General features: G+C 45.4%; 1 protein-coding gene and 1 long non-coding RNA gene across 2 annotated transcripts in view; one reads left to right on the top strand and one right to left on the bottom strand.

Annotated features, from left to right (window-relative positions):
* Positions 1-21,968, top strand: part of SERINC2 (serine incorporator 2) — a 31,662-nt gene extending 9,694 nt beyond the window's left edge. Inside the window, exons 2-10 of the mRNA XM_053398483.1 lie at positions 221-382; positions 1,823-2,010; positions 5,800-5,879; positions 7,223-7,360; positions 10,590-10,759; positions 12,448-12,538; positions 14,980-15,124; positions 16,827-17,039; positions 21,273-21,968. Coding sequence (XP_053254458.1) covers positions 221-382; positions 1,823-2,010; positions 5,800-5,879; positions 7,223-7,360; positions 10,590-10,759; positions 12,448-12,538; positions 14,980-15,124; positions 16,827-17,039; positions 21,273-21,411 — 1,326 coding nt within the window. The 3' untranslated portion in view covers positions 21,412-21,968. The remainder of the gene's footprint in view (positions 1-220; positions 383-1,822; positions 2,011-5,799; positions 5,880-7,222; positions 7,361-10,589; positions 10,760-12,447; positions 12,539-14,979; positions 15,125-16,826; positions 17,040-21,272) is intronic.
* The window catches only part of LOC128418630 (uncharacterized), a 79,648-nt gene extending 53,532 nt beyond the window's left edge, over positions 1-26,116 (bottom strand). Inside the window, exon 1 of the long non-coding RNA XR_008331726.1 lies at positions 25,973-26,116. This is a non-coding gene — a long non-coding RNA (uncharacterized LOC128418630). The remainder of the gene's footprint in view (positions 1-25,972) is intronic.
* Positions 26,117-26,602: the final 486 nt, after the last annotated feature.

Here is a 26,602-nt window from a genome sequence, read left to right as displayed (position 1 = left end):
TCTCAACTCAGCCATGAAATTTGCTGGGTTACCTTGGGGCAGTCACAGTCTCTCAAGCCCAACCTACCTCACAGGGTTGTTGTGAGCATAAAAATGGGGAGGAAGAGAACCATGTATGCCGCCTTGAGTTCCTTGGAGGAAAAAGTGGGGTATAAATGTAATAATAAACAATAAATCTTTGCCCTGTTGTGGATATTCATTGCTGTTCTTTCACTGGCAGGTGTCATGTCTTTGTGGTTCTGCTCCTTGCCTCTTGTGCGGCTGTTGCCCCTCAACAAAGAACTCCACCATCACACGCCTGAGCTTCACCTTCTTCCTGTTCCTGGGAACGTTGGTGTCTATTATCATGATCATCCCCGGAGTAGAAGCAGAACTCTACAAGGTAAGCAACTTTGTTTCATCGGGGTGGCTAACTTGCGGTCCCTCCAGCTGTTGCTAAACTACATCTCCAACCATACATCGTTTTATTTGTATGCTGACTTTCCACAGTTAAAACCACGCTCAAGGCTTTGTGGAGCCAGTGTGGTGTAGTGGTTAGGAGCGGTAGACTCGTAATCTGGGGAACTGGGTTCGCGTCTCCGCTCCTCCACATGCAGCTGCTGGGTGACCTTGGGCTAGTCACACTTCTCTGAAGTCTCTCAGCCCCACTCACCTCACAGAGTGTTTGTTGTGGGGGAGGAAGGGAAAGGAGAATGTTAGCCGCTTTGAGACTCCTTCGGGTAGTGATAAAGCGGGATATCAAATCCAAACTCCTCCTCCTCTTCTTCTTCTTCGTCGTCTTCTTCTTCTTCTTCTTCTTCTTCTTCTTCTTCTTCTTCTTCTTCTTTCTTTCTTCTTCGTCTTTCTTCTTCGTCTTTCTTCTTCGTCTTCTTCTTCTTCTTCTTTCTTCTTCTTCTTCTTCTTCTTCTTTCTTCTTCTTCTTCTTCTTCTTTCTTCTTCTTCTTCTTCTTCTTCTTCTTCTTCTTCTTCTTCTTCTTTCTTCTTCTTTCTTCTTCTTCTTCTTCTGCTTCTTCTTTGGTAGCTGAAGTAAGTCAGGGTCCTGTCTTCCCAGGCCAGGTGGGAAAAGTTCAGCAAAGCAGGGAGCAGGTATTACAGGACTCACAGCCAAGATGGTCTGTTAAGGCCAGGATCTGTGCACTCATTCTTTTATAAGAAGCCATTATTATTATTATTATTATTATTATTATTATTATTATTATTTGTATACTGCTCTTCATCCAAAGGTCACAGGGCAGTTTACAACAACAAAATACAGAATGAGAACACAAAATACACAACAGCAGCAGTAGCAGCAGCAACAACAACAACAACACATCAGACCCAGCCAGGGCTCTAGACATTTTTTGTTGCCTGAGGCAAAGGACAAAAATGGCACCCTCCCTTTCCACACATGGAATCAAACTGAGCTGGCAATGGGAGACAGCAGGGTAGCTTAGGGGGTGCAGAGGGAAGGGGGGGGGGAACTGCTGCCTCACTCCCAAGCATCTGCTGCTCTCACTCTGCCTAGTAGTAGTAGGGCCTGCCTTGGCACCAGAAAATGGTTGGCATGATGGGAGTTGTAGTCTGGCAACTTCTAGAGGGCCACAGGTTCTCTGTGCCTGATTTAGAATTACTGTACCAAGACTGACATTAAGTGGTTTAGTTTCCTTCTGATGAAAGGGTGTTCTGGAAATGTAGAGTGTTTTGGGAAAATAAATAATTTTATTTCCAAATATGCAAGCAGAGCATAAGTGGAGGCAAACAGGCACTCCTGCTGCAAGGCAGCAGTTCTGCTAGGCATGTACCAAGATTAAACCTATTATTTATGTTTACCTTTTACCAGATTCCTGGGTTCTGTGATGAAGGCAATACAGTTTTAGGTGTCCACGGCAAAGTCGCCTGCAAGTCCTTCCTGGGTCACAAATCGGTATACCGCATGTGCTTTGCCACAGCTGCCTTCTTCTTCCTGTTTGCCTTGATAATGATCTGTGTGAGGAGCAGCAAAGACCCGAGAGCCTCAATACAGAATGGGTGAGGAACATATTTGCATCTATGGTGGGAATGTCCAAAAGCCAAAGCCTTCTGGGATGCAGTCTTTTGAGAAATCTGATCAATCATAAAGTGTTGTATTTTACCCTCACCACAACCAGCACTCTTTAATCTTCTTATGAAAGGTGATATTCTATAGTTTATAGTAGGGAGCTAGTTGGATACTATTGGCTGTTTCATGACTCATGATTGCAAGGTTTTGGAAGGATATGGTACAGAATTACTGGTACAGAAAGGAATGGGATATTGTAGTGTTTGAAAAGTTGATGTTGAAATTAACAGTACTTGGACATAATAATATTATTCTAAATGGAGCAGTGAAATGTATGTTGCCAGTCAGTCCTCTTTGAGAACTCTAGTCAAAAAGCTGGATAAAAAGGTAAAGGGACCACTGACTGTTAGGTCCAGTTGCGGATGACTGGGGTTGCGGTGCTCATCTCGTTTTACTGGCTGAGGGAGCCGGCGTACAGCTTCCGGGTCATGTGGCCAGCATGATTAAGCCGCTTCTGGCAAACCAGAGCAGTGTACGGAAACGCCGTTTACCTTCCCGTTGGAGCAGTACCTATTTATCTACTTGCACTTTGACGTGCTTTTGAACTGCTAGGTTGGCAGGAGCAGGGACTGAGTAATGGGAGCTCACCCCTCATTGCGGGGATTCGAACCACCTACCTTCTGATTGGCAAGCCCTAGGCTCTGTGGTTTAGACCACAGCGCCACCCGCGTCCCTTAAAAAAAGCTGGATACCGATCTATTAAACAAAGGCAGGGCTTTTGTCTTCTGAAGTTGACCTTCGTTTGTTCAAAACCAGCAGGTCAGTTTCACTTGTGTATTGTTAGCATTATTATTCTTATTATTTTTGGAGGGTCATGACAGATGAGAATAGTTTGACCCAGCTTCTTTCCATGGGCATTGGGCCATTTTTTAAAAAATTGCCTTTCTTCTATGAAACTCACCAGGCACATTTGATTCATCTGTACTCAGAACTAAGTCCCATTGAGTACTTCTAGGTAGGATGGTACAGCTGCAAGATTTTGCAGGTGACTTCTCGACCATCTCACGGAACAGACCCAGATGTGATGATGATAATAATAATAATAATAATAATAATAATAATAATAATAATAATAATTTATTATTTATACCCTGCCCATCTGGCTGGGCTGCCCCAGCCACTCTGGGCAGCTTCCAAAAAAATATTAAAATACTGTAATACATTAAACATTAAAAGCTTCCCTAAACAGGGCTGCCTTCAGATGTCTTCTAAAAGTCTGGTAGTTGTTGTTTTCTTTGACATCTGGTGGGAGGGCGTTCCACAGGGAGGGCGCCACTACCGAGAAGGCCCTCTGCCTGGTTCCCTGTAAGTTGGCTTCTCGCAGTGAGGGAACTGCCAGAAGGCCCTCGGTGCTGGACCTCAGTGTTACCTTCAGCAAGGTTGCTGTGCATCACATGCCCCCCCCCAACTCTTAAAAACTTTTAGTTAAGCCTTCACTCCAGCCTGATGGCCTCCAGCTGTTGTTGAACTCCTACTCCCATCATCCCTGAGCATTGGCCAATCTGGCTGAGTCAGATGGGAGTTGAAGTCCAGCGTCATTTGCCAGGCACAAGGTTGGGAAAAGCTGTTCTAGTTCCTCCTTCCTGCTTTGCATACATCATAGAGCAGCACTGCTTCAGACGCAGAGCCTGTAGGCCAAGACTTACGTAACTTTGCATTAGCCAATGTTAAATGCCTTCATACCTTTCCTGAAATAGGACCAAGGAAGATATAAATAAACCCTGCTTTAAAATCCTCACTCAAAATAAAGCACCCTACCTTTTGACAAGGGTTTCTCTGCCTGCGCCCCACAAAGTTCCAACTTTTCTGGATAATTTTTGAGTTCTAATGTTCTTAGGGCTTCTAAAGCAAGATTGCCGAGGCTGCAACAGCTGATATTTAAATATTTCCCAACTGCAACTTATTGCGAGTGGTGTGACTACTGTCTTTTGATTGGAAATAGCAACTCTGTTTTCCGATGGGGAAGCGCAGGAAGAGCCAGCATGGTGTAATGGTTAAGAGCAGTTGACTCGTAATCTGGTGAACCGGGTTCGCTTCCCCGCTCCTCCACATGCAGCTGCTGGGTGACCTTGGGCCAGTCACACTTCTCTGAAGTCTCTCAGCCCCACTCACCTCACAGAGTGTTTGTTGTGGGGAAGGAAGGGAAAGGAGAATGTTAGCTGCTTTGAGACTCCTTCGTGTAGCGATAAAGCAGGATATCAAATCCAAACTCTTCTCTTCTTCTTGTCCTGAGTCATACCATTGGGTCATCTGGTTCAGTATTGTCCACACTGACTGGCAGCAGCTCTCCAGGGTTTCAGACAGGGCTTCCCTCCCAACACTACCTGGAGAAGCCAGGGAATAAACCTGGGGCCTTCTGCATGCAAAACAGATGTTCTGCCCCTGAGATATAGTTCTTCTGTTTCTCTTTGAGCCTCATAGTCACCTGCAGCCTCTTGGCTTACTTATTTATTCCTGCAATGTATTCTTTGCTTTTTGTGGCCAAACCCTCACAAAGCGATGTACAGAGAGAAATGGAGAACACTAGACCCTCAGGTGCAGAGCCTTAAAGCAGTGAGCGGATATAGAAAAATAGATGCATGAGGGATATCGAACCGGGGTCACCAAATGCCAAGATGTTGTTTTTTTTTGGAATATGGGTCTGATAATGTTTCCTGTGGCAGTGCACAGGTTCATAGCCAAATTTTAGGAACAAGATGAAAGAAACAAATACTGAGCACTGGTATGCACTGGTTTGGGACGTTGCATTCTAGGAAAAAAGCTTGCTGAAGGAGGAGCAACAGAGTGAGAAGAGATGGGTGTTTTCTGTGAAATGTGACCCTGCTTTATTGACTTCATAAAAGAAGGTCAGCTGTCATAAGACACTCTCCAAATACGACTAGGTCGCTGTGGAGGGACACAGTCATATAAAGCATAAGATGTACAGAGTTTTGGTAGGGCACTTATTAATGTGATGTTTCTTCTCAATTCCTGCAGGTTGTGCTTTTATTGAATGTGTTCCTGGTTATGTGTGTATGTTTTTAAAGGTATACAGTGGTACCTCGGGTTACAGACACTTCAGGTTATAGACTCTGCTAACCCAGAAATAGTACCTCAGGTTAAGAACTTTGCTTCAGGATGAGAACAGAAATCGCGTGGCGGCAGCGGGAGGTCCCATTAGCTAAAGTGGTACCTCAGGTTAAGAACCATTTCAGGTTAAGAACAGACCTCCAGAACGAATTAAGTTCTTAACCCGAGGTACCACTGTATTTTAAAAGGCAGTTGTGGGGAGAAGAATCAAGGCCATTTTGAATGGCAGAACTGAAGGAGCCAAATAAATTTTAAAAGGGTCACTACTAAGAAGACCTGTCTCTTGTGCTCGCCAATAGATTTGGTCAGTAAGCAGACATGGATTACCTGAGACACAGGTCTTGGATTAAGGGCAGGGTTGTATGGTTGGTCCTTGAGGTAACCCAGTCCCAAATTGCTCAGGGCTTTAAAGGTGAACCCCACTGCTTGGAATCAAGCTCTGAAGTGATCTGCTGACTAATGCAAGTGACAGAAAAGTTGTGTTGCACACCCAGAACTTCTGTCTCTCATTAACGTCCTAGCAGCTGCACTTTGCTCCAGATGTTTCCATCCTGGCATAATGTTGGAGCAAAACAAATGCTGCTTAAGAGGACTTTCTAGGACTCCTCTGTTTGTTTTAAAAAGTTCTTTTCTCCTCTTCTCAACTCCAGGTTTTGGTTCTTCAAATTCCTGATACTAATTGGAATAACAGTGGGGGCCTTCTATATTCCTGATGGACCATTCACATCTGGTAAACAAAACCTTGCATTTGCATTCCTGACTTGCAAAGGGGCTGTGATGTACAGTAGCTTTTGTGTGTGTGCTGCTCTACATAAGGTGGGGTTGGATACTTTCTGTCCTATGAAAGCTAAGAAGAAGGGTAGTCAGAGCCATTCTTTGTCCCTGTCCCCCTCATACACCAGTGCCTCAGGATGGGAAGTAGTAGCTGTACCTTCTCTGCTGGGTGGCTTTGAGCCATCCACCATTTTAATTTCCACCAGGCAATGCTACATCTGGGGCATTGTGGGTAATTAAAATGGCAGGCAGCTCGCAAGCTCAGCTGCCTGGTGCAAGTTGCTCAGAGCTGTGTCAAAGGTGAGTCCTGCTGAGTCTTTAGAAGCAGTGTGAATAGAAGGGAACAGATGCTTTCCATTCTTGGTTTTTTAAAGCACTCTCTCTAATCCTCTTTAGCTTCTGAGCTTTCAGCAATGAGTCCTGCAATATTATTATTGTTTTCTTCCATGAACCACCTGGGGTAGCGATACTCTTATTGCTGACAGTGGGTTGTACTCAATATTTATTCGGCTCAGAGCAGACACATCAAAATCAAAGGATGCAACTAACAAGCTCTTTGATTTTAATGGGTCTACTCTGAATAGGATTAATGGTGGATACTGGGAGGAGTCCTTTGCTGGATCCCAAATGACACACAGCTGGCACGCAAGAGTATTCACAGTCTCCATTTCCTTCTGAGTAGTAAACAACAGCGGAAGAACTGATTCCTTGCTTCCTCTTCATGAGTGATTGCACTCTTATAATAGCTGCTAGAAGGGCTTGAGGGATTCTAGGGTGGATCATCCACATCAGTTAAGAAGCTGTGGATCAGGAAATTCAGGATTTGAACCTTATTTCTGGCCTTAGGCAAGGTTCTATCTTGTTCTGTCTGTCTGTCTCTCTCTCTCTCACACACACACATGAGATTGGGACCCACCACAGATGGGTCTCTCAGCCTTTTCCTTAATTCTTCACCAAGGCTTTATCCATTACAAAACATCTTTTTCTGGTTCTGTAGACCTGCTGTAAGATCACAATAAGAGCCCTGCTGGATGTAGCCAAGGGCCTATCATCCAGCGCCCTGTTCTCACAGTTTTGAGCTATTTTTAAGGAAATTCGCCAAAATCTATACTACTGACATACAAATCCCAGCTATGTCCAGGAAATTACAGATGTACGGGAACCCTAATACAATTTTTACATCCCCAAAGGATACCTGTTTAAAACTCCATATCGGCAGCTTGTGGATAATAAACAATAACTCATATTTCTTTCTTTCTCTCCCGCCCCCTGCTTTATACTTTTCCTCTCTCAAATAAGTTTGGTTCTACTTTGGTGTAGTCGGCTCATTCCTCTTCATCCTCATCCAGCTTATCCTCTTGATTGACTTTGCACACTCCTGGAGTCAGATTTGGCTGCACAATGCGGATAATGGCAACTCGAAATGCTGGTATGCAGGTCAGTATGGAACACTTATTTACATGTGTGTAAAATTGATGTGCTCTGTGTGTGGGTTCAGACAAGCGGGTTCCTTGGTGGGCATCGAGAGGAGCATCTGAGAAGATTGTGGTGCCCACGAGTACCACCACTGAAGGCTCCAAGAACAGACTGTTGCTGGGTTCTCCACCCCCACCCCTTTGTGTTAAATTTATATGTTAAAGGTAAAGGGACCCCTGACCATTAGGTTCAGTCGTGGCAGACTCTGGGGTTGCGGCGCTCATCTCGCTTTATTAGCCAAGGGAGCCGGCGTACAGTTTCCGGATCATGTGGCCAGCATGACTAAGCCACTTCTGGCAAACCAGAGCAGCGCACGGAAACGCCGTTTACCTTCCCGCCGAAGCGGTACCTATTTATCTACTTGCACTTTGACGTGCTTTTGAACTGCTAGGTTGGCAGGAGCAGGGACCGAGCAATGGAAGCTGACCCCATCGCGGGGATTCGAACCGCCGACCTTCTGATCGGCAAGTCCTAGGCTCTGTGGTTTAACCCATAGCGCCACCCCCGTCCGTAAAAAAAATTATATGTTGGGTCTCTCCTATTTCATATTTTCCTAATGATGTCATCATACTGCAGTTTGTGTAGACACTGACAGATGGCGCTGTGAACTACAGCATGATAACAGACTGGGTTCTCAAGAGCTCCTGGGCCACCACAGCAGTGTTGGAGGGCAAGGAGGAGGGAACTGGGAGTGGGCAAGCTGAGATTTGGTCTGAGCAGAGGGGTGAATTTGGCAAGGGTTGGTGAGTGAAGTATGCAGGGGTCGAGCCCCTTGTATGCTATATTTTTCTATTAGTATTTTTCTGGTCTCTTAGCCACTCCAAGAACATAAATATATGTCAAACAGTGCAGGGTATAAACTGTGTGTATTGGTTCTGATTAGTCACTGTGGATCCTCCTCTTTCAAATAATTTCTTTTAGTTATAATCAAACTTGGTGGGTATAATAATAATAATAATAATAATAATAATAATAATAATAATAATATAAATAAATAATAAATAATAACAATAATAAATTATTTATTATTTATACCCCGCCCATCTGGCTGGGTTTCCCCAGCCACTCTGGGCGGCTTGCAACAGAATATTAAAATACAATAGTCTATTAAACATTAAAAGCTTCTCTAAACAGGGCTGGCTTCAGATGTCTTCTAAAAGTCTGGTAGTTTTCTCTCTCTTTGACATCTGGTGGGAGGGCATTCCACAGGGCGGGTCCCACTACTGAGAAGGCCCTCTGCCTGGTTCCCTGCAACTTGGCTTCTCGCAGCGAGGGAACCGCCAGAAGGCCCTTGGCACTGGACCTCAGTGTCCGGGCAGAACGATGGGGGTGGAGACGCTCCTTCAGGTATACTGGACTGAGGATATAATCAGACCCACCAAGAACCCCTCCCAAATACGTTGAGTGTAAGAAGATCCTATCCTGATTTCTATTGTAAGTGCCATGTTTTCCCCTGCTTCATTTTGTTATCCCTCCCCTCACTTTTTTAAAATTAAAAAGCAACGCACAGACTGTCCTACTGCAAACAGATAAGCTCCCACTCCATTCCATTGCGTGGGGAGAGACTCTGGATCAGGGCAAGGAACCAGCATGGTTTTGTTTTAAAATCTGGTTCCTCTGAGCATCTTGCAAGCATCCCTCTTACTGCAGGGATGGGGAATCTGTTGCCCTCAAAACGTCATTGGGCTGCAGCTCCTACCATCACTGATCGTTGGCAACCCTGACTGAGGCTGATGGGAGTTGGGAGTCCAGTGCAACCTGGAGGATTGTGCATGACTGCTACACCTGTCCATATGCACACTTACTTTGGAACACCCATTGAACTTATTGGACTTAATTCTGAGTAGACTTGCATTTGATGGTGCCATTAGTATTGGCTCAAAGAGAACTTGCAAGAACAGCAGACGCAATGGAGAAAAGTTCTAGGAAATGAAAGGATTGGATGAGGCTCTTACCAGATGCTTCCCCTACACATGATGGGGATGAGAACATGGCTTGCTTCTCCATCCTTCTCACTCCTCCAATACTATTGGAAGACCATGAATTAATATAATGGAGACGCAGGTCAATTCTGTGTCCAAGGCAGCTGTGTACCAGCTCCATCAGGTACGCAGACTGAGACCCTACCTGCCCGCAGACTGTCTCACCAGAGTGGTACATGCTCTGGTTATCTCCCGCTTGGACTACTGCAATGCGCTGTACATGGGACTACTTTTGAAGGTGACCTGGAAACTACAACTAATCTAGAATGCAGCAGCTGGACTGATGGCTGGGAGTGGCCACCGAGACCATATAACACTGGTCCTGAAAGACATACATTTGCTCCCAATACATTTCCGAGCACAATTCAAAGTATTGGTGCTGACCTTTAAAGCCCTAAACGGCCTCGGTCCAGTATACCTGAAGGAGCGTCTCCACCCCCATCGGTCAGCCTGGACACTGAGGTCCAGCGCTGAGAGCCTTCTAGCGGTTCCCTCCCTGTGAGAAGTGAGGTTACAGGGAACCAGTCAGAGGGCCTTTTTGGTAGTGGCGCCTGCCCTGTGGAACGCCCTCCCATCAGATTAATAAACATCTACCTGACTTTTAGAAGACATCTGAAGGCAACTCTGTTTAGGGAAGTTTTTAATGTTTGCTATTTTATTGTGTTTTTAATATTCTGTTAGGAGCAGCCCAGGGTGGCTGGGGAAACCCAGCCAGATGGGTGGGAAATGAATGAATGAATAAATGAATAAATAAATTCAAATGTGGAGGGTGGGATTTGTGGCCTTCCAAAAGTGGTTGTACTACAACTTCCCCATTATTCCGGACCATCAGCCATGCTGCAGCTGCAGCTGATGGAGGTTTTAGTCCAGGGGTCAGCAAACTTTTTCAGCAGGGGGCCAGTCCACTGTCTCTCAGACCTTGTGGGGGGCCAGACTATATTTTTTGGGGAAGGGAAATGAATGAATTCCTATGCCCCACAAATAACCCAGAGATGCATTTTAAATAAAAGGAGGCATTCTACTCATGTAAAAACACGCTGATTCCCGGACTGTCTGTGGGCCAGATTTAGAAGGCGATTGGGCTGGATCCGGCCCCCGGGCCTTAGTTTGCCTACCCATGTTCTAGTCCAACAGTGGGTGGAAGTCCACTTGTCCCCTGGTTTACTGGCAAGCTGTGTATCGACATCTCCCCCGCTTTCTTTTTTCAGCCCTCTTCATCTTCACGTTCCTCTTCTACGCTGTCTCCATTGCTGCGGTGGTGCTGCTCTATGTGTATTACACGAAGGCAGACGGTTGTACAGAAAACAAGGCGCTCATCAGCCTTAACCTCATCTTCTGTGTGATTGTGTCCGTGGTTTCCATCCTGCCCAAGGTCCAGGTAAGATGCTGTATTGAGAATCCAAGGCTACTCACTGATGAACTTTGTGGAGCTCTCCCAGGTCCTGGTCTGGCATTCTAACCATGACACCACATTTCCTGACATTAATTCTATTAACTTGGGCCACCTTTGGAGCAAAGCTCACACTAGGTGGCTTGTGTATCAGAAAGATGCAACACAATGCAGTGAAAAACTAAAAAGTTTATAAGACAACCCCAGCTTATATATATATATATATATATATATATATATATATATATATATATATATACATACACACCGTATTTTTCGTTCTATAGGGCGCACCGGCCCATAGGACGCACCTCGTTTTTTTGGGGGGGAAATGAATAAAAAAAATTTATTCCCCCCCCCAGCCGCGGCTGCCGCCCCAAGCCTTGCGCACACCTGCCCGAAGCACGGGGCGCCCTCCGGAGGGCTCCGCATGCTTCGGGGTGCAGGCTGCCGCCCCAAGTCTTGCGCGCCCGGCGGGAGCTCCCGCCGGGCGCGCAAGGCTTGCAGACACTCGCCCGAAGCACGGGGAGCCCTCCGGAGGGCTCCCCGTGCTTCGGGTGACAGGCTGCCGCCCCAAGCCTCGCGCGCCCGTCGGGACCTCCCGCCGGGCGCGCAAGGCTTGCAGACACTCTCCCGAAGCACGGAGAGCCCTCCGGAGGGCTCCCCGTGCTTCGGGCGACAGGTTGCCGCGCCCAGCCTCGCGCGCTCCCGCCGGGCGCGCAAGGCTTGCGGACACTTGCCGGGGCTGCAGGCTGCTGCCCGCAAGCCTTGTGAGCCCGCGGGAACTCCCGCAGGGCTTGCAAGGCTTGCGGATAGCTTCCTGAAGCCTGGAGAGCGAGAGGGGTCGGTGCGCACCGATGCCTCTCGCTCTCCAGGCTTCAGCGAAAGCCTGCATTCGCACCATAGGACGCACACACATTTCCCCTTCATTTTTGGAGGGGAAAAAGTGCGTCCTATGGTGCGAAAAATACGGTGTGTGTATATATATATATATATATATATATATATATATATATATATATATAAAATAATTGATAATATATAATATATATATAATTGATGTCTTGAGGGCCTAAGTCAGGCATCCCCAAACTCGGCCCTCCAGCTGTTTGGGGACTACAATTCCCATCATCCCTGACCATTGGTCCTGTTAGCTAGGGATGATGGGAGTTGTAGTCCCAAAACATTTGAAGGGTCAAGTTTGGGGATGTCTGGCCTAAGTAGACATGACTTGAGATGTGTCTCTGCATTTGAAACAAACACACACACACACACACACACACACACACACACACAGTGAGTGTGTATCAACTGGGGTGTGCACATACTGCTAATTAAAAATATCAGAACAGTCATGGACAGGGAATTTAACCTTTTCTTCCCCTACTGAAGTCCTGAGGCTCTGATCCACCCTGCCCAAAAAGCTAGTATTTAAAATACACACACACACACACACACACACACACACGGGTGCTAGGGGAGGAAAGAATAAAATTATGTTTTTCTCTTTATATTTTTAAAAGCCCTAGCTGATGCAGTTTTATTTTAAAGACCACAGCAGCTCCCCTGTGTGTTGAATGCAAAGAAGCATTTAACATCGTGCCCCGTTCAGCCCTGATTTTTGCACCAAATATTCTTCGGTACTTTAAACAGGTGCTGTTCCTCTTCCTCTACAGGATGCCCAGCCTCACTCCGGGCTGCTGCAAGCCTCCATCATTACACTCTATACTATGTTCATCACCTGGTCAGCCTTGGCAAATGTCCCAAGTAAGTAGCACTTTTCCAACCATGAACTATTTCCTTTACTTTTATTCTTAATTCTGTGTATCCTGGTTTTTGTTTGCTTTTGTTTTTTTAAGGAAAAAACCATTGGGAGGAAAAGACCCAAAAGGGTTTACAAGCAAATTAAAACCATAGTAAAACAGAGTTCACAGAGAAAAATGAAAATGCCATATAAGAGCCTTCCCTAACCTGCTCTTGCTGGACTACAATTCCCATCACCACTGGATATTTTGATCAGGGCTGATGGTAGTTGTAGTCCAATAATGTAAGGAAAACACCAAATAGGGAAAGCCACTATAAGAAGACAGTTCTAAATTCAGTGGAAGGCTTGGACGTTGTTTTTTTTAAACCCTAAGACTAATTGAACTAAGTTCAAGGCACATTCTCCAATTAAGGAGCCACCACTGAAAAGGCTCTTTCCTTTTCACCACTGAAAAGGCTCTTTCCTTTTAAGCATGCCTGCGGTTGTGTACACACCACTGTAAATGTACATTTGGGTAACACAGATCTGATTTTCCTGTGTGCACTTCCGTGCATATTTGCGTGCAAACTTGCGCTTACTTCTTCATGCAGTGCATCGTTAAACTATGGAACTCGCTCCTGCAGGAGGTGGTGGCAGTCACCACCTGAGATGGCTTTAAAAGATGGTTGTACAAATTCATGCAGGAGAGGGCTACAGATGGCTACTAGCCATGATGGCTATGCTCTGCCTCCACGGTCAGAGGCAGTTATGCCTCTGAATACTACTTTCTGAATACCACATGAGAGGAGAGTGCTCTTGTGGTCAGATCCCGCATGCACGTTTCCCATTAGGGTATCTGGCTGCCCAGTATGAGAACAGAATGCTGGCTGGCCTGACCCAGCAGGCTCTTCTCATGTGCTCAATAAACACACAAGACGTAACTGGCTGCACTTTTGAATAAATAAGGTATACTATTCATTGTATCAAATTGTAGATTTCAACGGAAGTTCCACTGAATCCTTTCACACAGTCTAAAACAAGGATTTCCTAGGATGGCGAAACAAGGCTAATATTCCAGAAATCCTTGTATTAGACTCTGTGAAAGGATTCTGTGGAACTGTAACAACCCTTCATGTGGATTATTGGACTCTAAGAACAGACAGGTGGAATAGATACTTATACATGTATGGACCTTATGTGTGAACTGACTAGAGAATGAACTGATCCACTGGGTCTTCTGCTTTTTTTGTTGAACTTTATGAGACTTCCGTTGAAATCTACAATTTGATACAATGAATAGTGTACCTTATTTATTCAAAAGTACAGCCAGTTACGTCTTGTGTGTTTGTTGAGTATGTTTCACGTAACCATAGGTTTGTTGTTGTTGTTCTTATGTGCTGATATGAGTACAGTGGTACCTTGGTTTACAACCATAATCCGTTCCGGAGGCCTGTTTGTAAACCAAAACAGATCGTAACCCAAGGCGCGCTTTCGCCAATGGGGCCTCCAAAAAAATTTTGTTCGTAATCCAAAAAAATGGCTTGTAAGCCAAAGAAAGGTTGCAAACCAGGACACGCACTTCCGGGTTTGACATGTTTGTAATCCAATACTTATGCAAACCAAGGTACCACTGTACTTTCAGTTGAACTGTATCCCAGTGTTTACATTCCACACCAGTGGCTGGTGCTTGAAAGGATGTATTTGTACTCTGTACCCCTCAATTAGTATACCCCTATCCTCCCTGGTCTAAGTTTTCTAAATAAAACCACATTGACTGAGTTAACTGTTGTGGCACTATTCTTGGAGAAGTGTCCACTTACATGCTTGTTTCCTTGCTGTTTTCACCCCATGTGCAGAAATCGGATGACTGTGTCTGCAAGTCTGGGACCAGTATCCCCCTTTCCCCTCCTTAAAAGGAGGCTTTGGCAAAAGCAATGAAACAGACTTCAACCCAGTATCATGAGAAAAAACCCCCAGAGACGATTCCAAGTTGGATCTCAGTCACTGTGTTCATTTTATGGAACTGATGCCAGTTTGTCTCCATGTCATGATGACATTTCTATCGTTTACCCCTCCCTGTTCAAACTTAGGATTTTGTTCCCTCTTTTTCCCCGGAGACATATTTATCTTGGCTTGAAAGACATGCCCTCTTGTTGTAGCTCAACCTGTTGTTTCTATTGACATTTGGGAGAGCCGGGCATTGCCTTGTTTCTACTGCAGCCCACAGAATCTGTCTTCTCAGGTTCTTGGTTTGATGAGAAGTCTTATCTCTGCAGACCTGATAGCACAGAATACTTCCCCAGAAAGGATATGTGATTTATTTTCAGGGGGGGTGAGAAGTTCTGAGTGTGCTTTTCCTGTGTGCAAGGTGTCTGGAAGGAAGTCGATCTGCTGTTCAGCAACGTCTGCAAAGCTCAAGGTTCCCCACACCTGTTTGAGATGTTTATCTGTTTTTCATTTGCAGACAAATACTGTAACCCGACCCTTCTGATCCGAATGGAAGGAAATGGCACCAGCACCCTTCCTGCTGGTGGACAACAAACTCAGTGGTGGGATGCTCCGAGCATTGTGGGATTGGTCATCTTCATCCTCTGCACATTCTTTATAAGGTAGGAATCCATATTCATTTAGAAACCAAACTCACCTAACTTATTAGGTGTCTTGAAGGCCACGTTCTGCCCAGGGCCCTAAGGTTCTTCTGCTCTGCCATAGGCCCCTGGTATGGAGAATAGAGAGTTAGATGGTTCAAAGGACTGATTTTAATATGAGGCATCTTAATACATGAGCAAATGGTACCTTGGTTCTCAAACTTAATCCGTTCCAGAATTCCGTTCCAAAACTGGAGCGTTCCAAAACCAAGGCACACTTTCACATAGAAAGTAATGCAAAACGGATTAATCCATTCCAGACTTTTAAAACCAATCTCTAACGAGACCATTGATCCATAAAGTGAAAGCAATAATCAATGTACTGTACTATAAAATAAATAAGACAGTATTGTGGATGATAAAAATTAAAATTAATTTATTTTCTTACCTGCACTGATGATAGTCATTGTTTGGATGGGGGGCTTTTATCCATTTCCGCAGTCACACAATCAATCCATCAGTAGCTGAATTGGGTTCCACACAGTCACAAAAACAAAATTACCAAAAAAGCCACAAAAACGCAAAATAAATAGAAAGCGCCATACTTAATTCATTCTGGAAGTCCGTTTGACTTCCAAAATGTTCGAAAACCAAGGCGCAGCTTCTGATTGGTGCAGGTGCCCCTGAAATAACAGCCGACAGCCGCATTGGGCATTCAGCTTCTGAAAAACATCTGAAAACTGGAACACTTACTTCCGGGTTTCTGGTGTTTGGGAACCAGGGCATTTGAGAACCAAGGTACCACTGTAGAACATAAGTGGAGAAAAAGAGTAAGAATTTCTGCCAATCACTTTATTTGCTACCCCACAGTAGACAGCTAGATAGAGGCATCTGTAATGTCTGTGACAGAGCCATTCCTTGACCAAGAACAGGATTCTAAGCTGCTGTGGTTTAAACATAGACTACTCCACCCCAGGGCTTACAAAGAATTGCAGAAGGAAGACCACTCTATATAGCTGTGAGTGAGGAAAGTACTCTAGAACGAGCCTCTGTGTTTGACAAGCATAGCCTCAACTCACATCCTTATTTCTATGAGTCCCAGGCTTCTGAACCCTTCAGACCTTGCACATCAGCCTGTCTGAGCCTATTCTACTTTATGTATATTCTGCCTAAAGGATAGCACTCAGAACTGGTTGCTTGCTGATCTCGCGCATGATAGACTCAAAGTACATTGAGCTTATGTTAGCTTCCAGTCTCCCTCTGCTGGCAACGAGTAGTAAATCCCTCCCCCTGTTAACTGAAGAAAAGCTGTGTGCATAGCTGTCTATAAACATAACATTATACAGTCATACCTCGGGTTACAGACGCTCCAGCTTGCGTTTTTTTGGGTTACAAACCCACCGAAACCCGGAAGTACCAGAATGGGTTACTTCCGGCTTTCAGCAGTTGCACATGCACAGAAGTGCTAAATCGCGCTTTACGCATGCGCAAAAGCACCGAATCGCAACCCACACATGCGCAGATGCACCGCTGTGGGTTGTGGCCACTGCAGGTTCCGAATGTGCATCCCGCACGGATCATGTTCACAACCCAAGCGTCCATATATATATAGATATATATATATTCAGGCACATAGTGGTGTATGCATATGCACTCAAAACAGCACCGAAAACGAGGGACGAAGGGGCATGCAACTGATGTTCTTCTCCTTGCTTTGCCAAAGCATCCGCTCCTCGGACCACGTCGAAGTGAACAGGATGATGCTGACGGAGGAGAGCCCAGCTATGATGGAAGGGGGCAATGCTGGCTTTGAAGGCGAGGCGCGCCGGGCTTATGACAATGAAGAGGATGGAGTGACGTACAACTACACTTTTTTCCACATCTGCCTCTTCCTGGCCTCCCTCTACATCATGATGACACTCACAAACTGGTACAGGTGAGTGCAACTGTCGCTCCCCGCAGGAGGATGGAACAGAATTATTCTCTGTTTGCTCCCAAGGGCAGGAGCAGTGCCTGGTGGGTGGAAATCTACAGGAAAGCAGACTTTGGGGAAACGCTGAAAGAAAATAGCATGGCACATTGTTTAGTGTGGCACTTTGGAACTCCCTGCCTGTTTATATCGGGCTGATGCCTTCACTGTACTCTTTTTAACACCTGCTAAAAGCGCTTTTGTTTAAAGAAGCCTACTCAGGTGCTTAGAAAGTTGACGTGGATTTTAATTTGTTTTCGCTTTTAATTTTTTCAATGTCTTAGCATGATAGTTGTCAGTTCTTCTTATTTATAATTTTATTGTGTTATCTTTTAGGTAAACCGCTTCGAGGTTTGTTGTTTTTTCAATCAAGCAGTGTATAAATTTGATAAAAAATATAATAAATAATAAAATAGCAGAGGCGTGCATGTCCACCTCTAATCCAGGCCCAATATGGCACTTCAGAACTGTTCTAATTTGGGGGTTGACCAAACCTTGATCTGGGCACCAAATCGATGTTGAACCAACCCCAAGGTTTTATTAGGGTTTTAAACCGGGGCAACCCGGGACAACCCAGAGCTTTTTCCACCTGATCTGACTGAAACTGATTCATTTCAGTATCTGGGTTTCTCCTGGATTGGTTGCACAGCCCCAGAAAATGAGAAACAGAGAGCAGACTGGCGGGCTCTCCTTTGCTGAAGGTCCTTAAGCAGAGGCTGGATGGCCATCATGTCAGGGATGCCTCAGTTGCAATATCTGCATTGTAGATCTTACATTGAGGAAGAGATGGCCTAGAATGCTTCCAATGACCCTTCCATGTTAATTCTCTGGTCTGGTTCCTTCCCGGTTGATATTACTCAGATGCACTGAAGGTGAGGCTGCATTTTGAAGACCCTTTGGAAATGCAGGATGTGGCTGGCTGGGTTTTGCCAGCCTGTGCACATTTTGTTGGCATAGTTTTTATTTTATTATCTCATTTCACCTATTTATAGCCTACCTTTCTCCCAAGTTGGGATTCAAGGCAAGCTTGCAACATTTTAAAAATATGATTATAAAATGCAAAGGAAGGAAAGCAGGCTAGTTTTCAGAATAGTTAAATTGCAAGGAAACACATTAAAACACCAGTTGCCCCCATAGCAGCCTGGGGGTCAACATCATTTTCACCCAGTTTCCAAAGGCCTATCTAATTAAGAAGCAAAATTTCATCAGGGCATCCCTAAAGTAAAAGAAAGAGAGAGAAATGAACACACACACAGGTGGAACAGATAGAATTTCCTGGGCTTATGGGGTATATAGAAATTGGTCTCCTCTTCTTCTGAGAGTTCTAGTGTTCTACTTTGCCCAATACTGTTGCCTAGGTAACAAGGATGGAGCATCAGTTCTCCAAGATCAAGCACTTTTTTTTTGGGTGAGGAGGAAGGAGAGAGTGACCTCCATGAAGTCTAGAGGAGCAGATGGGAAGAGTTGCCTATGCATGTGGTCCAGGGAGAGGCCATTGTGAAACAGCCCCCCCCTCGCTCACTGCTGAATCCCTGCTTGGAGTTTTCAAACTGCCTTGCTTGACTGTACACCCATACATACCTGGCGCCCCTCCCATCCCCAGCTGTGAGCACCTGACTATTTATAGCCCATGACTCACTGCCATCGCACCAGGCGTGACCTGTACTCCTGCCAGTGTGTTCTGCAGTGCCTTCGCTCTGAACGTTTCGTTGTCTCGGTGAGATTGGCGGCACGGTGGAAGCCGGTCTGTGACAGCAGACGTCTCTCCCGAAACCCCCCTCCTTCCACCCTCTCCAGTGCTCGGTTTCTGAATGAAAACTGACTCGAGAGGGTTTTTTCTGGGATCATTTGCAAGGACAGGCGTAGGAAGCAACTGCAGCCATGAGGCAGCAAGCAAAGCACGAAGACACAGCTTGCCACAAGTGCTTCGTGGAGGAAAGAAGGGGCTCCTGGCTCTCCTCTAATGGATAAAAGGCAGAAGAAAGTAAATAGATGATAGATAGATAGATAGATGATAGATAGATAGATAGATAGATAGATGATAGATAGATAATTTATTATGGTCAGAGACCTGTTTATAAAACACACTTGGGGGTACAATCTCAGAAGGAAAACAAACAATTTAAACAATGCACAACAATAATTTTAAAATTTATAAATGCGATAAGTGTATAGACACTTAAAACTTTAAGATAAGCTACTGCAGAGAGATGACCCCGAGTCACCCATGGAACCGAGTTTGGGGAGTTTCTTAACGAACTAGTTTGAGTTGGGGTTGGTCTGTGCCTACAGATCTGTACACAGAATCTGGCAATTATCCGGGTTGTCTTATGATGTTTGCCTAACAGGAAAAGGTTGAATTTTTGCTTTTCCAGGAGGGCAGCAAGCCTCACCAGTAGGGGATCAATGGTCTTACTACGTGCCTCTTCATAAAAGGGACATCTAAAGCACAAGTGTTCTGGGCTTCCTATATCCCCCCAATGAACAGGCGCAAAGTCTCTGAGCATATGGGACTTTTTTAAAGGCTCCTTCCAGGCCCAGCAAGGGCAGCAGAAGAAAGTACTTCTTCACACACTTAAATTGTGGAACTCCCACAGGAGGCAGTTTTGGCCACCAGCTCAGATGGCTTTAAAAGAGGGCTGGGCAGATTCACAGAGGAGAAAGCTATCAATGGCTATTATGCATGTTTGGAGGCAGTCATATTTCTGAATCCCCGTTTCTGGGAACCACAGGAGGGGAGTGTTGCTCTGGTCCTGCTCACAGGTTTCCCATGGGCAGCCACTGTGGGAACAGGATGCTGGACTAGATGGGCCATTGGCCTGATCCAGCAGGCTGCTCTTCTGTATTTACATTAATTCTAAAGGCCTAAACTAAATTGTCATCTTAAGGGCCTAGTATGCAATGTTACCAGGGACGCGGGTGGCGCTGTGGGTTAAACCACAGAGCCTAGGACTTGCTGATCAGAAGGTCGGCGGTTTGAATCCCCGTGATGGGGTGAGCTCCCGTTGCTCGGTCCCTGCTCCTGCCAATCTAGCAGTATGAAAGCACGCCAAAGTGCAAGTAGATAAATAGGTACCGCTCCGGCAGAAAGGTAAATGGTGTTTTCGTGCGCTGCTCTGGTTTGCCAGAAGTGGCTTAGTCATGCTGGCCACATGACCCGGAAGCTGTACGCCGGCTCCCTCGGCCAATAAAGCGAGATGAGCGTCGCAACCCCAGAGTCGGTCACGACTGGACCTAATAGTCAGGGGTCCCTTTACCTTTACCTTATGCAATGTTACCGGAAGCAGAGGAGACAAAAGTTGTCTGGAAGATAAAGAACAATTTGGTTTTTATATCCTTTCTTAAATAGGTCTGTGGTGGTGTTCGGCGTTAGGAGTTGTCTGATGGATCTGGGCTTTCTGCAAAGCTGCTGTGGTGTTCTTTGCATTTGGGGGACTTGTAAACAGTATTGCATCAGCTCTCTATCTAGATAGCAGCTGCAGTCCAGCTGTGCACAGATGCTGCCTTAATTTTTTCTTTTAAAAAAATGTTCAACCGTGCGCAGGAAGAATACAAGAATAATCTGAGCTATCCATGATGGGCTTTGTTCAGGAGGAGGGGGGCAGGATGTACAGCCTGCTGAAGGCCACATCGCTCACTGTCCCAAGTGTGTAGAAGTCAGGGGGTGCCAGTGTTTTGGAGCCCGTGCTCACGTTTGCAAACTGGAGAAAGTGTCATGGCCATTGGTGAAGCCTGTGCACACAAACCTTCTTCCTCACCAGCAAAAGTGTTTGCTTTTTTTCAAGTTGGTGTGAGAGAGACCGAGAAACAGAGATCTTTTGGGAACATGCAGCTGGGGAGCTGAGGGCTGTGTCCAAGGAACTGCCGACACGTTGCTCTTCCGAGCGCTTTCAGTTGCAATGTGTGCCTGAACACTTGGAAGCAGAAACTGTGTAGATACCTCTTGGAGAGCCAGCGAGAAAACCCAGGGTTCCAATCCCCCACTGCATGACAATGGGTCACTCATTCTCTTTGACTAGCCTACCTCACAGGGTTGTTGTGAGGACCCAGTTACTGGGAGGGCAGGGAAACCCATGATGTATATCTGCACTTGAGATGGGACATTGTTGGCAAGTGATGGCAAGGCTGATGCAGGGTGCAATATTTTTCAATCTTATCTTAATCCAGAGACTTGATTTGTGTCTTGTGTTCTTTCCTCAGACCTGAAGCAAACAACCAGGTGCTGACCAGCCCTTGGACTGCAGTCTGGGTGAAGATTTCTTCCAGCTGGGCTGGGCTTCTCCTGTACGTCTGGACTTTGGTAGCCCCCATTGTGCTTCCAGATCGCGACTTCAGCTGAAAGCTGCCTGTAGTGCTACACCGTTTGTGCTATGCAAAGAAGAAGTGTGTCTTGCTATGATGAAGGGGTTAACAAAGGAGACTCTTCGTTCCTTTACTTGAAATGTGGGCTCTGGTCCGAATGGGCACCGAAACTGTCCACGCAATCCCTTTTTGTTCTTTCAGCATCTAGGCAGATCTGCCACACTTGTGCCTTCACCTGTTTCTTTTTCTCAAAGAATATGTTAAACAAAGGAAATGGGTCCACTTGTGTGTGATACTTGACACGTATGTCATTATGGTTTTCTTTGCTGCGGGGGCAGTACAGATTCAGTTGCTGCTCCTCATGATGACCTCTAAGCATGTTGCAAAAGGCCCTGAAGGATGGCCAACCAGTTATTTTTCTGAAGAATGCTCAGCATGAGAATAACTTTGAATGTCTCTCTTTAAAGGAACCCTTTTGCCAATTTGCCTTATCGCACGAATACCTCTTTGTTTTGGATAAATTTGTTTATTTTGATATGCAACTTTGTGTAACTTGGGAGTTTTCAATAAACAAACAGACCTGAGCATAAAATATACTAGCGCTGGAATTCTGCCAACGAGACTTGATGCCACCTATTCCCATGGAAGGAGCAGGACTTGTTGTTTAGTCGTTTAGTTGTGTCCGACTCTTTGTGACCCAGAGCACGCCAGGCACTCCTGTCTTCCACTGCCTCCTGCAGTTTGGTCAAACTCATGCTGGTAGCTTCAAGAACACTGTCCAACCATCTCGTCCTCTGTCGTCCCCTTCTCCTTGTGCCCTCCATCTTTCCCAACATCAGGGTCTTTTCCAGGGAGTCTTCTCAAAAAGTAAAGCTGGCATTTCATTGATGTAGATTGAATTGTTAGGGTTTGGCTCTTACACACAATGGCTGCGGTTGGGATTGGAGGAGAGGTTCTGTTGAGTATTCCATGTGTGAGACATTTTGCAAAATGGTGGGCATCAGTAGTCCAAACTTGGTAGCAAGAGGTTGAAGGAACATTTGTTTGCTCTTGGCTAGAGGGCTTGCAATAATAATAATAATAAAATAATAATAATAATATTTTATTTATATCCCACCCTCCCCAGCCACAGCCGGGCTCAGAGCGGCTAACAACAGTAAAAATAGCACAATTTACATAAAATCACAGTCAATTAATTGAAATACATTCTAAAATCAGTTCAGAATCAAATTAATGGCAAGGATGGAAGAATCCACATTTCATTTCGGTCATCTTTAAATTGACTCCAAATCACAGCAAAAACAAACAACAACAACAACAACCCTATACAGGATTTTGAGAGACATCTTCCCTTCCTGCATTGTTATTGACTTCTCATTCATCACTTTATACAAAAATGATCTCTGAAAGCATCATCATCATTATTAACGTTGGTGTCATCTATTGTAGCTCAACCACATAAAATACAAAATGGCTAAAAAATAAATCTGTTAACACCAGATAACAAAGAGGAGAAAATTCAATAAACTTGTTAAAAGTGCTTATACAACAATATTAAAAGCTCCCAATAGCTTTTGGTAGGCTTATTCTCTACCACAATCTTGTCCAATTCCTCTATTAAAGGCATCTAGGTGTGTGACCTTGTGACAAAGGCAGCCCATCAATTATGTCTTTGTGTGGTGAAGGACACCAGAAGCTCATAGTAACGGGGCTGGAGGAGACCTTGCAGCCTGCCAAGACCATCCCTTACCTTGATGCAGGAAGTCCATGGCTGTCCAGTCTTTGCTTGAAGACCAGGAGATGCTCTAGCTCCCATTAGAGCACATGTGGGCAGCATATGAGTCTCATGTGACCTTTAGCACAGCCTGTGCAGGTCCCAAGCCACCAGATTTTGCGGCATTGCTTCTCAGTTCATGCTCCTACAAGCCAATAGACTACCCCAGGACCGTGAACTTCATGCCTGGGGGCTGAATGTGGACATCTGAATCTCTCTTTCTGACCCTTGGAACTCTGCCCAGGCCACGTACCTCACTTTCTTATCCCAGGTGTTTTTGCCTGACTGGAATTTGTCCTTGAACACTGATAATACTTTTTGCCTGTGGTCCCATTCACCAGTAGCATGTGGGTCTCAGAAAGGGTGCCCAGAAAGCAATGCCACCCTCTGGCTGAAAAATGTCCCCCGCCGATTGGTTTGTTGAACTGAGCCAATTACTGACCATTGCTTGAGAAGCTGGCTTTGTTTCTGCAAAGCAGGTTGGAGATTAGGATTTGGCTGTAACGCTAAACTGTGGTTAATCTAAAATATAAGTGAAAGCGTCTGATCATGCCAGGGATGTGTCACAACTTGTCCTCTTCATGCTAAACCATGGTTTAGTGCTGCGTGCACAAATTTGGCCTGATATCTTTTGCTATAGCAATGGGCATTTGATGTATCATGGTTTTAAGGTTGCATTGGGTTTCCCTGATTTCAGACTCCACCTCCTTGTCAGTGCCCATAACCAATGCCCAAAATAGATTTGGATTTTTCAAAGGCCATAGTTATTAGAAGGCAGATTTAAGCTACAGCTGTGGAAGAAAGGCTGCTATCACCCTCATGAACACTAGAGGGTAGCACCAGCCTAGGACAAGGAATCATGATATGTTTTGCTAAAAGTGTGCTAAAAACACAGGGCAACTGAGGTCCTTTTTGCATAGCAGTCAAAGTAGCTTTCTATACTGGGGAAGGAACCAATGTTGCAAGTCTCAGCCCTCCTGAATTCTCTGAAGGTTCAAAAGGAGGGTGTGAGGTGATTGCCAAGTCTAGACGTTCAATCTCCATGTACACAAAAAGCATCTGGACAGCAAATAGATGTTGATAGACCTGCCCATCATAAGTCTCTCTTTCTGTAGACCTCTTGTTTGGCCTTACGACTCTGTCCTTTCTGCTGGTGTGACATGCAGCCTGCTAAGTTGCAGGCAGCCCTCTGCTCTATGTGTTGTCCCAGCCTGCCTGCAATCAATCAATCTCTTGGGCCACCCCCTCAGCTCTAAATTCAGTGGTACCTCTCTAAAGCACCATTGCCACTCAGATGCAGGCAACTTCCTGCTTGAAGCTGATTCCTCTGCTGTGCTCTCATCACATGACGTGGTGAGCATGACCTGTCCTGTCCGTCTCTCCTAGGCGGCGATGCCGCTTAAGAGAATTAAAAGGCTTCCAGTGCAATTGTTTATCGAGCAGCATGTATCGACGTGCCCCTTCTGATGTGGTCGGTGGACAAAGTAAGAAGCTGATTAGTGCCTTTCCAATAATCTCAAGGAGGCAGACTCAGTGAGATCATTGGTATCGGCCACTAATGGGATTTTAAAGCAGTGCACACTCTTTCTTAATATTAATATTTTTAATAGCTGCCCAGAGTGGCTGGGGAAACCCAGCCAGATGGGCAGGGTAGAAATTAATAATAATAGTAATATTTATTATTTAAACAATTCCATTGGAAGAAGAGATCTGTAGAGGGCAGGCCCACAGCTCAGTAGTAGAGCACCTCCTTTGCATGCAAAAGGCACTGGGTTCGATTCTTGGCATCTCCAGGTAAGGCTGGGAGCATCTCCTACCCCAAACCCTGGAGAACCGTGAAATGATAATGATAATGATAATAATAATAATAAATTTTATTTATACCCCGCCCTCCCCGGCCAGAGCTGGGCTCAGGCCAGCTAACACCAATAAAATTACAATAAAACATAATAGCGGGGAAGGGGGAGAAAGAAAAAAACCCAGTTTATTAAAATACGGGTTAAAATACAATTTAAAATGCAGCCTCATTTTAATAGTTGCAACAACACTGAACATTTCCATGTATATAGCGGTTTTGAAAAACACAATGAAAACATGAGAGCATGAGAAGATTCTGGTCTGACTGCACTGGCTGCCAATTAGCTCCCAGGCCCAATTCAAAGTGCTGGTTTTGACCTATAAAGCCTTCAATGGCTCAAGGACCGCCTCTCCCCATATTAACCGACCCAGACTCTTGTGTTCCTCATCTGAGGACCTTCATTGTGTGCCTCTTTCACATGAGGTCTGGACGGTGGCAAGACGAGAACGAGCCTTTTCTGCAGTGGCTCCCCATTTGTGGAATGCTCACCTGGCGCCTTCCTTATGACTCTTTAGCCACCTGGCAAAAACATTCCTCTTCAACAAGGCCTTTGGCTGATTAATATTCTACAGCCGTTTAAATGGGTTTGTGGGAGAAGGAGGGGCTATTGCTTTGTTGATTTTTGTTGTAGTTATCTGTTTGTGGATTTATCTCACGTTTTATCTTGCGAACCATCCTGAGTTTTCTTGATGAAGGGTGGTTTATAAATCTAACAAACCAACAAACCGAAACAAATAAGAGCTTGCTGGATCAGGCCAATGGCCCATCTAATCCACCATCTTGTTCTCAAAGTGGCCAACCAGATGCCTTTGGGAGGCAAGCAGGACCCAACCACAAAAGCATTCTCCTCTCATGTGATTTCCAGGAACTGATATTTGGAATTATTTACAGTGAACCCACCTAAGGCACCTGTTTCATTCTACCTAATGACAGGGCCAGTGTGTGTGTGTGTACACACAGTGGTACCTCGGGTTAAGAACTTAATTTGTTCTGGAGGTCCGTTCTTAACCTGAAACTGTTCTTAACCTGAGGTACCACTTTAGCTAATGGGGCCTCCCGCTGCTGCCGCACGATTTCTGTTCTCATCCTGAAGCAAAGTTCTTAACCCAAGGTACTATCTCTAGGTTAGCGGAGTCTGTAACCTGAAGCGTCTGTAACCTGAGGTACCACTGGAGGAGTTTGGATTTTTATATCCCGCCTTTCACTCCCTTTAAGGAGTCTCAAAGCGGCTAACATTCTCCTTTCCCTTCCTCCCCCACAACAAACACTCTGTGAGGTGAGTGGGGCTGAGAGACTTCAAAGAAGTATGACTGGCCCAAGGTAACCCAGCAGCTGCATGTGGAGGAGCAGACACGCGAACCCGGTTCCCCAGATTATGAGACTACCGCTCTTAACCACTACACCACACTGGCTCTTAACCACTACACCACACTGTGTAGTGGGCTAAGCCATGATCAGGGCTGGCCCAAGATGTTTTGGCATCTGAGGCGAACCACAAAATGGTGGACCCCGCCCCACCAGGAAAGAAGAGTTGAGTGAAGATCTACATCAGGAACAAGGGGGGTATAAAGATCTACATTGGGAAGCAAAGTTCTT

Source organism: Podarcis raffonei, chromosome 8, assembly GCF_027172205.1.
Source record: "Podarcis raffonei isolate rPodRaf1 chromosome 8, rPodRaf1.pri, whole genome shotgun sequence".
In the NCBI taxonomy this organism is placed as follows: Eukaryota; Metazoa; Chordata; class Lepidosauria; order Squamata; family Lacertidae; genus Podarcis; species Podarcis raffonei.
The sequence above is the reverse complement of the archived record's forward strand: the minus strand, read 5'-3'. Positions and strand labels throughout refer to the sequence as shown.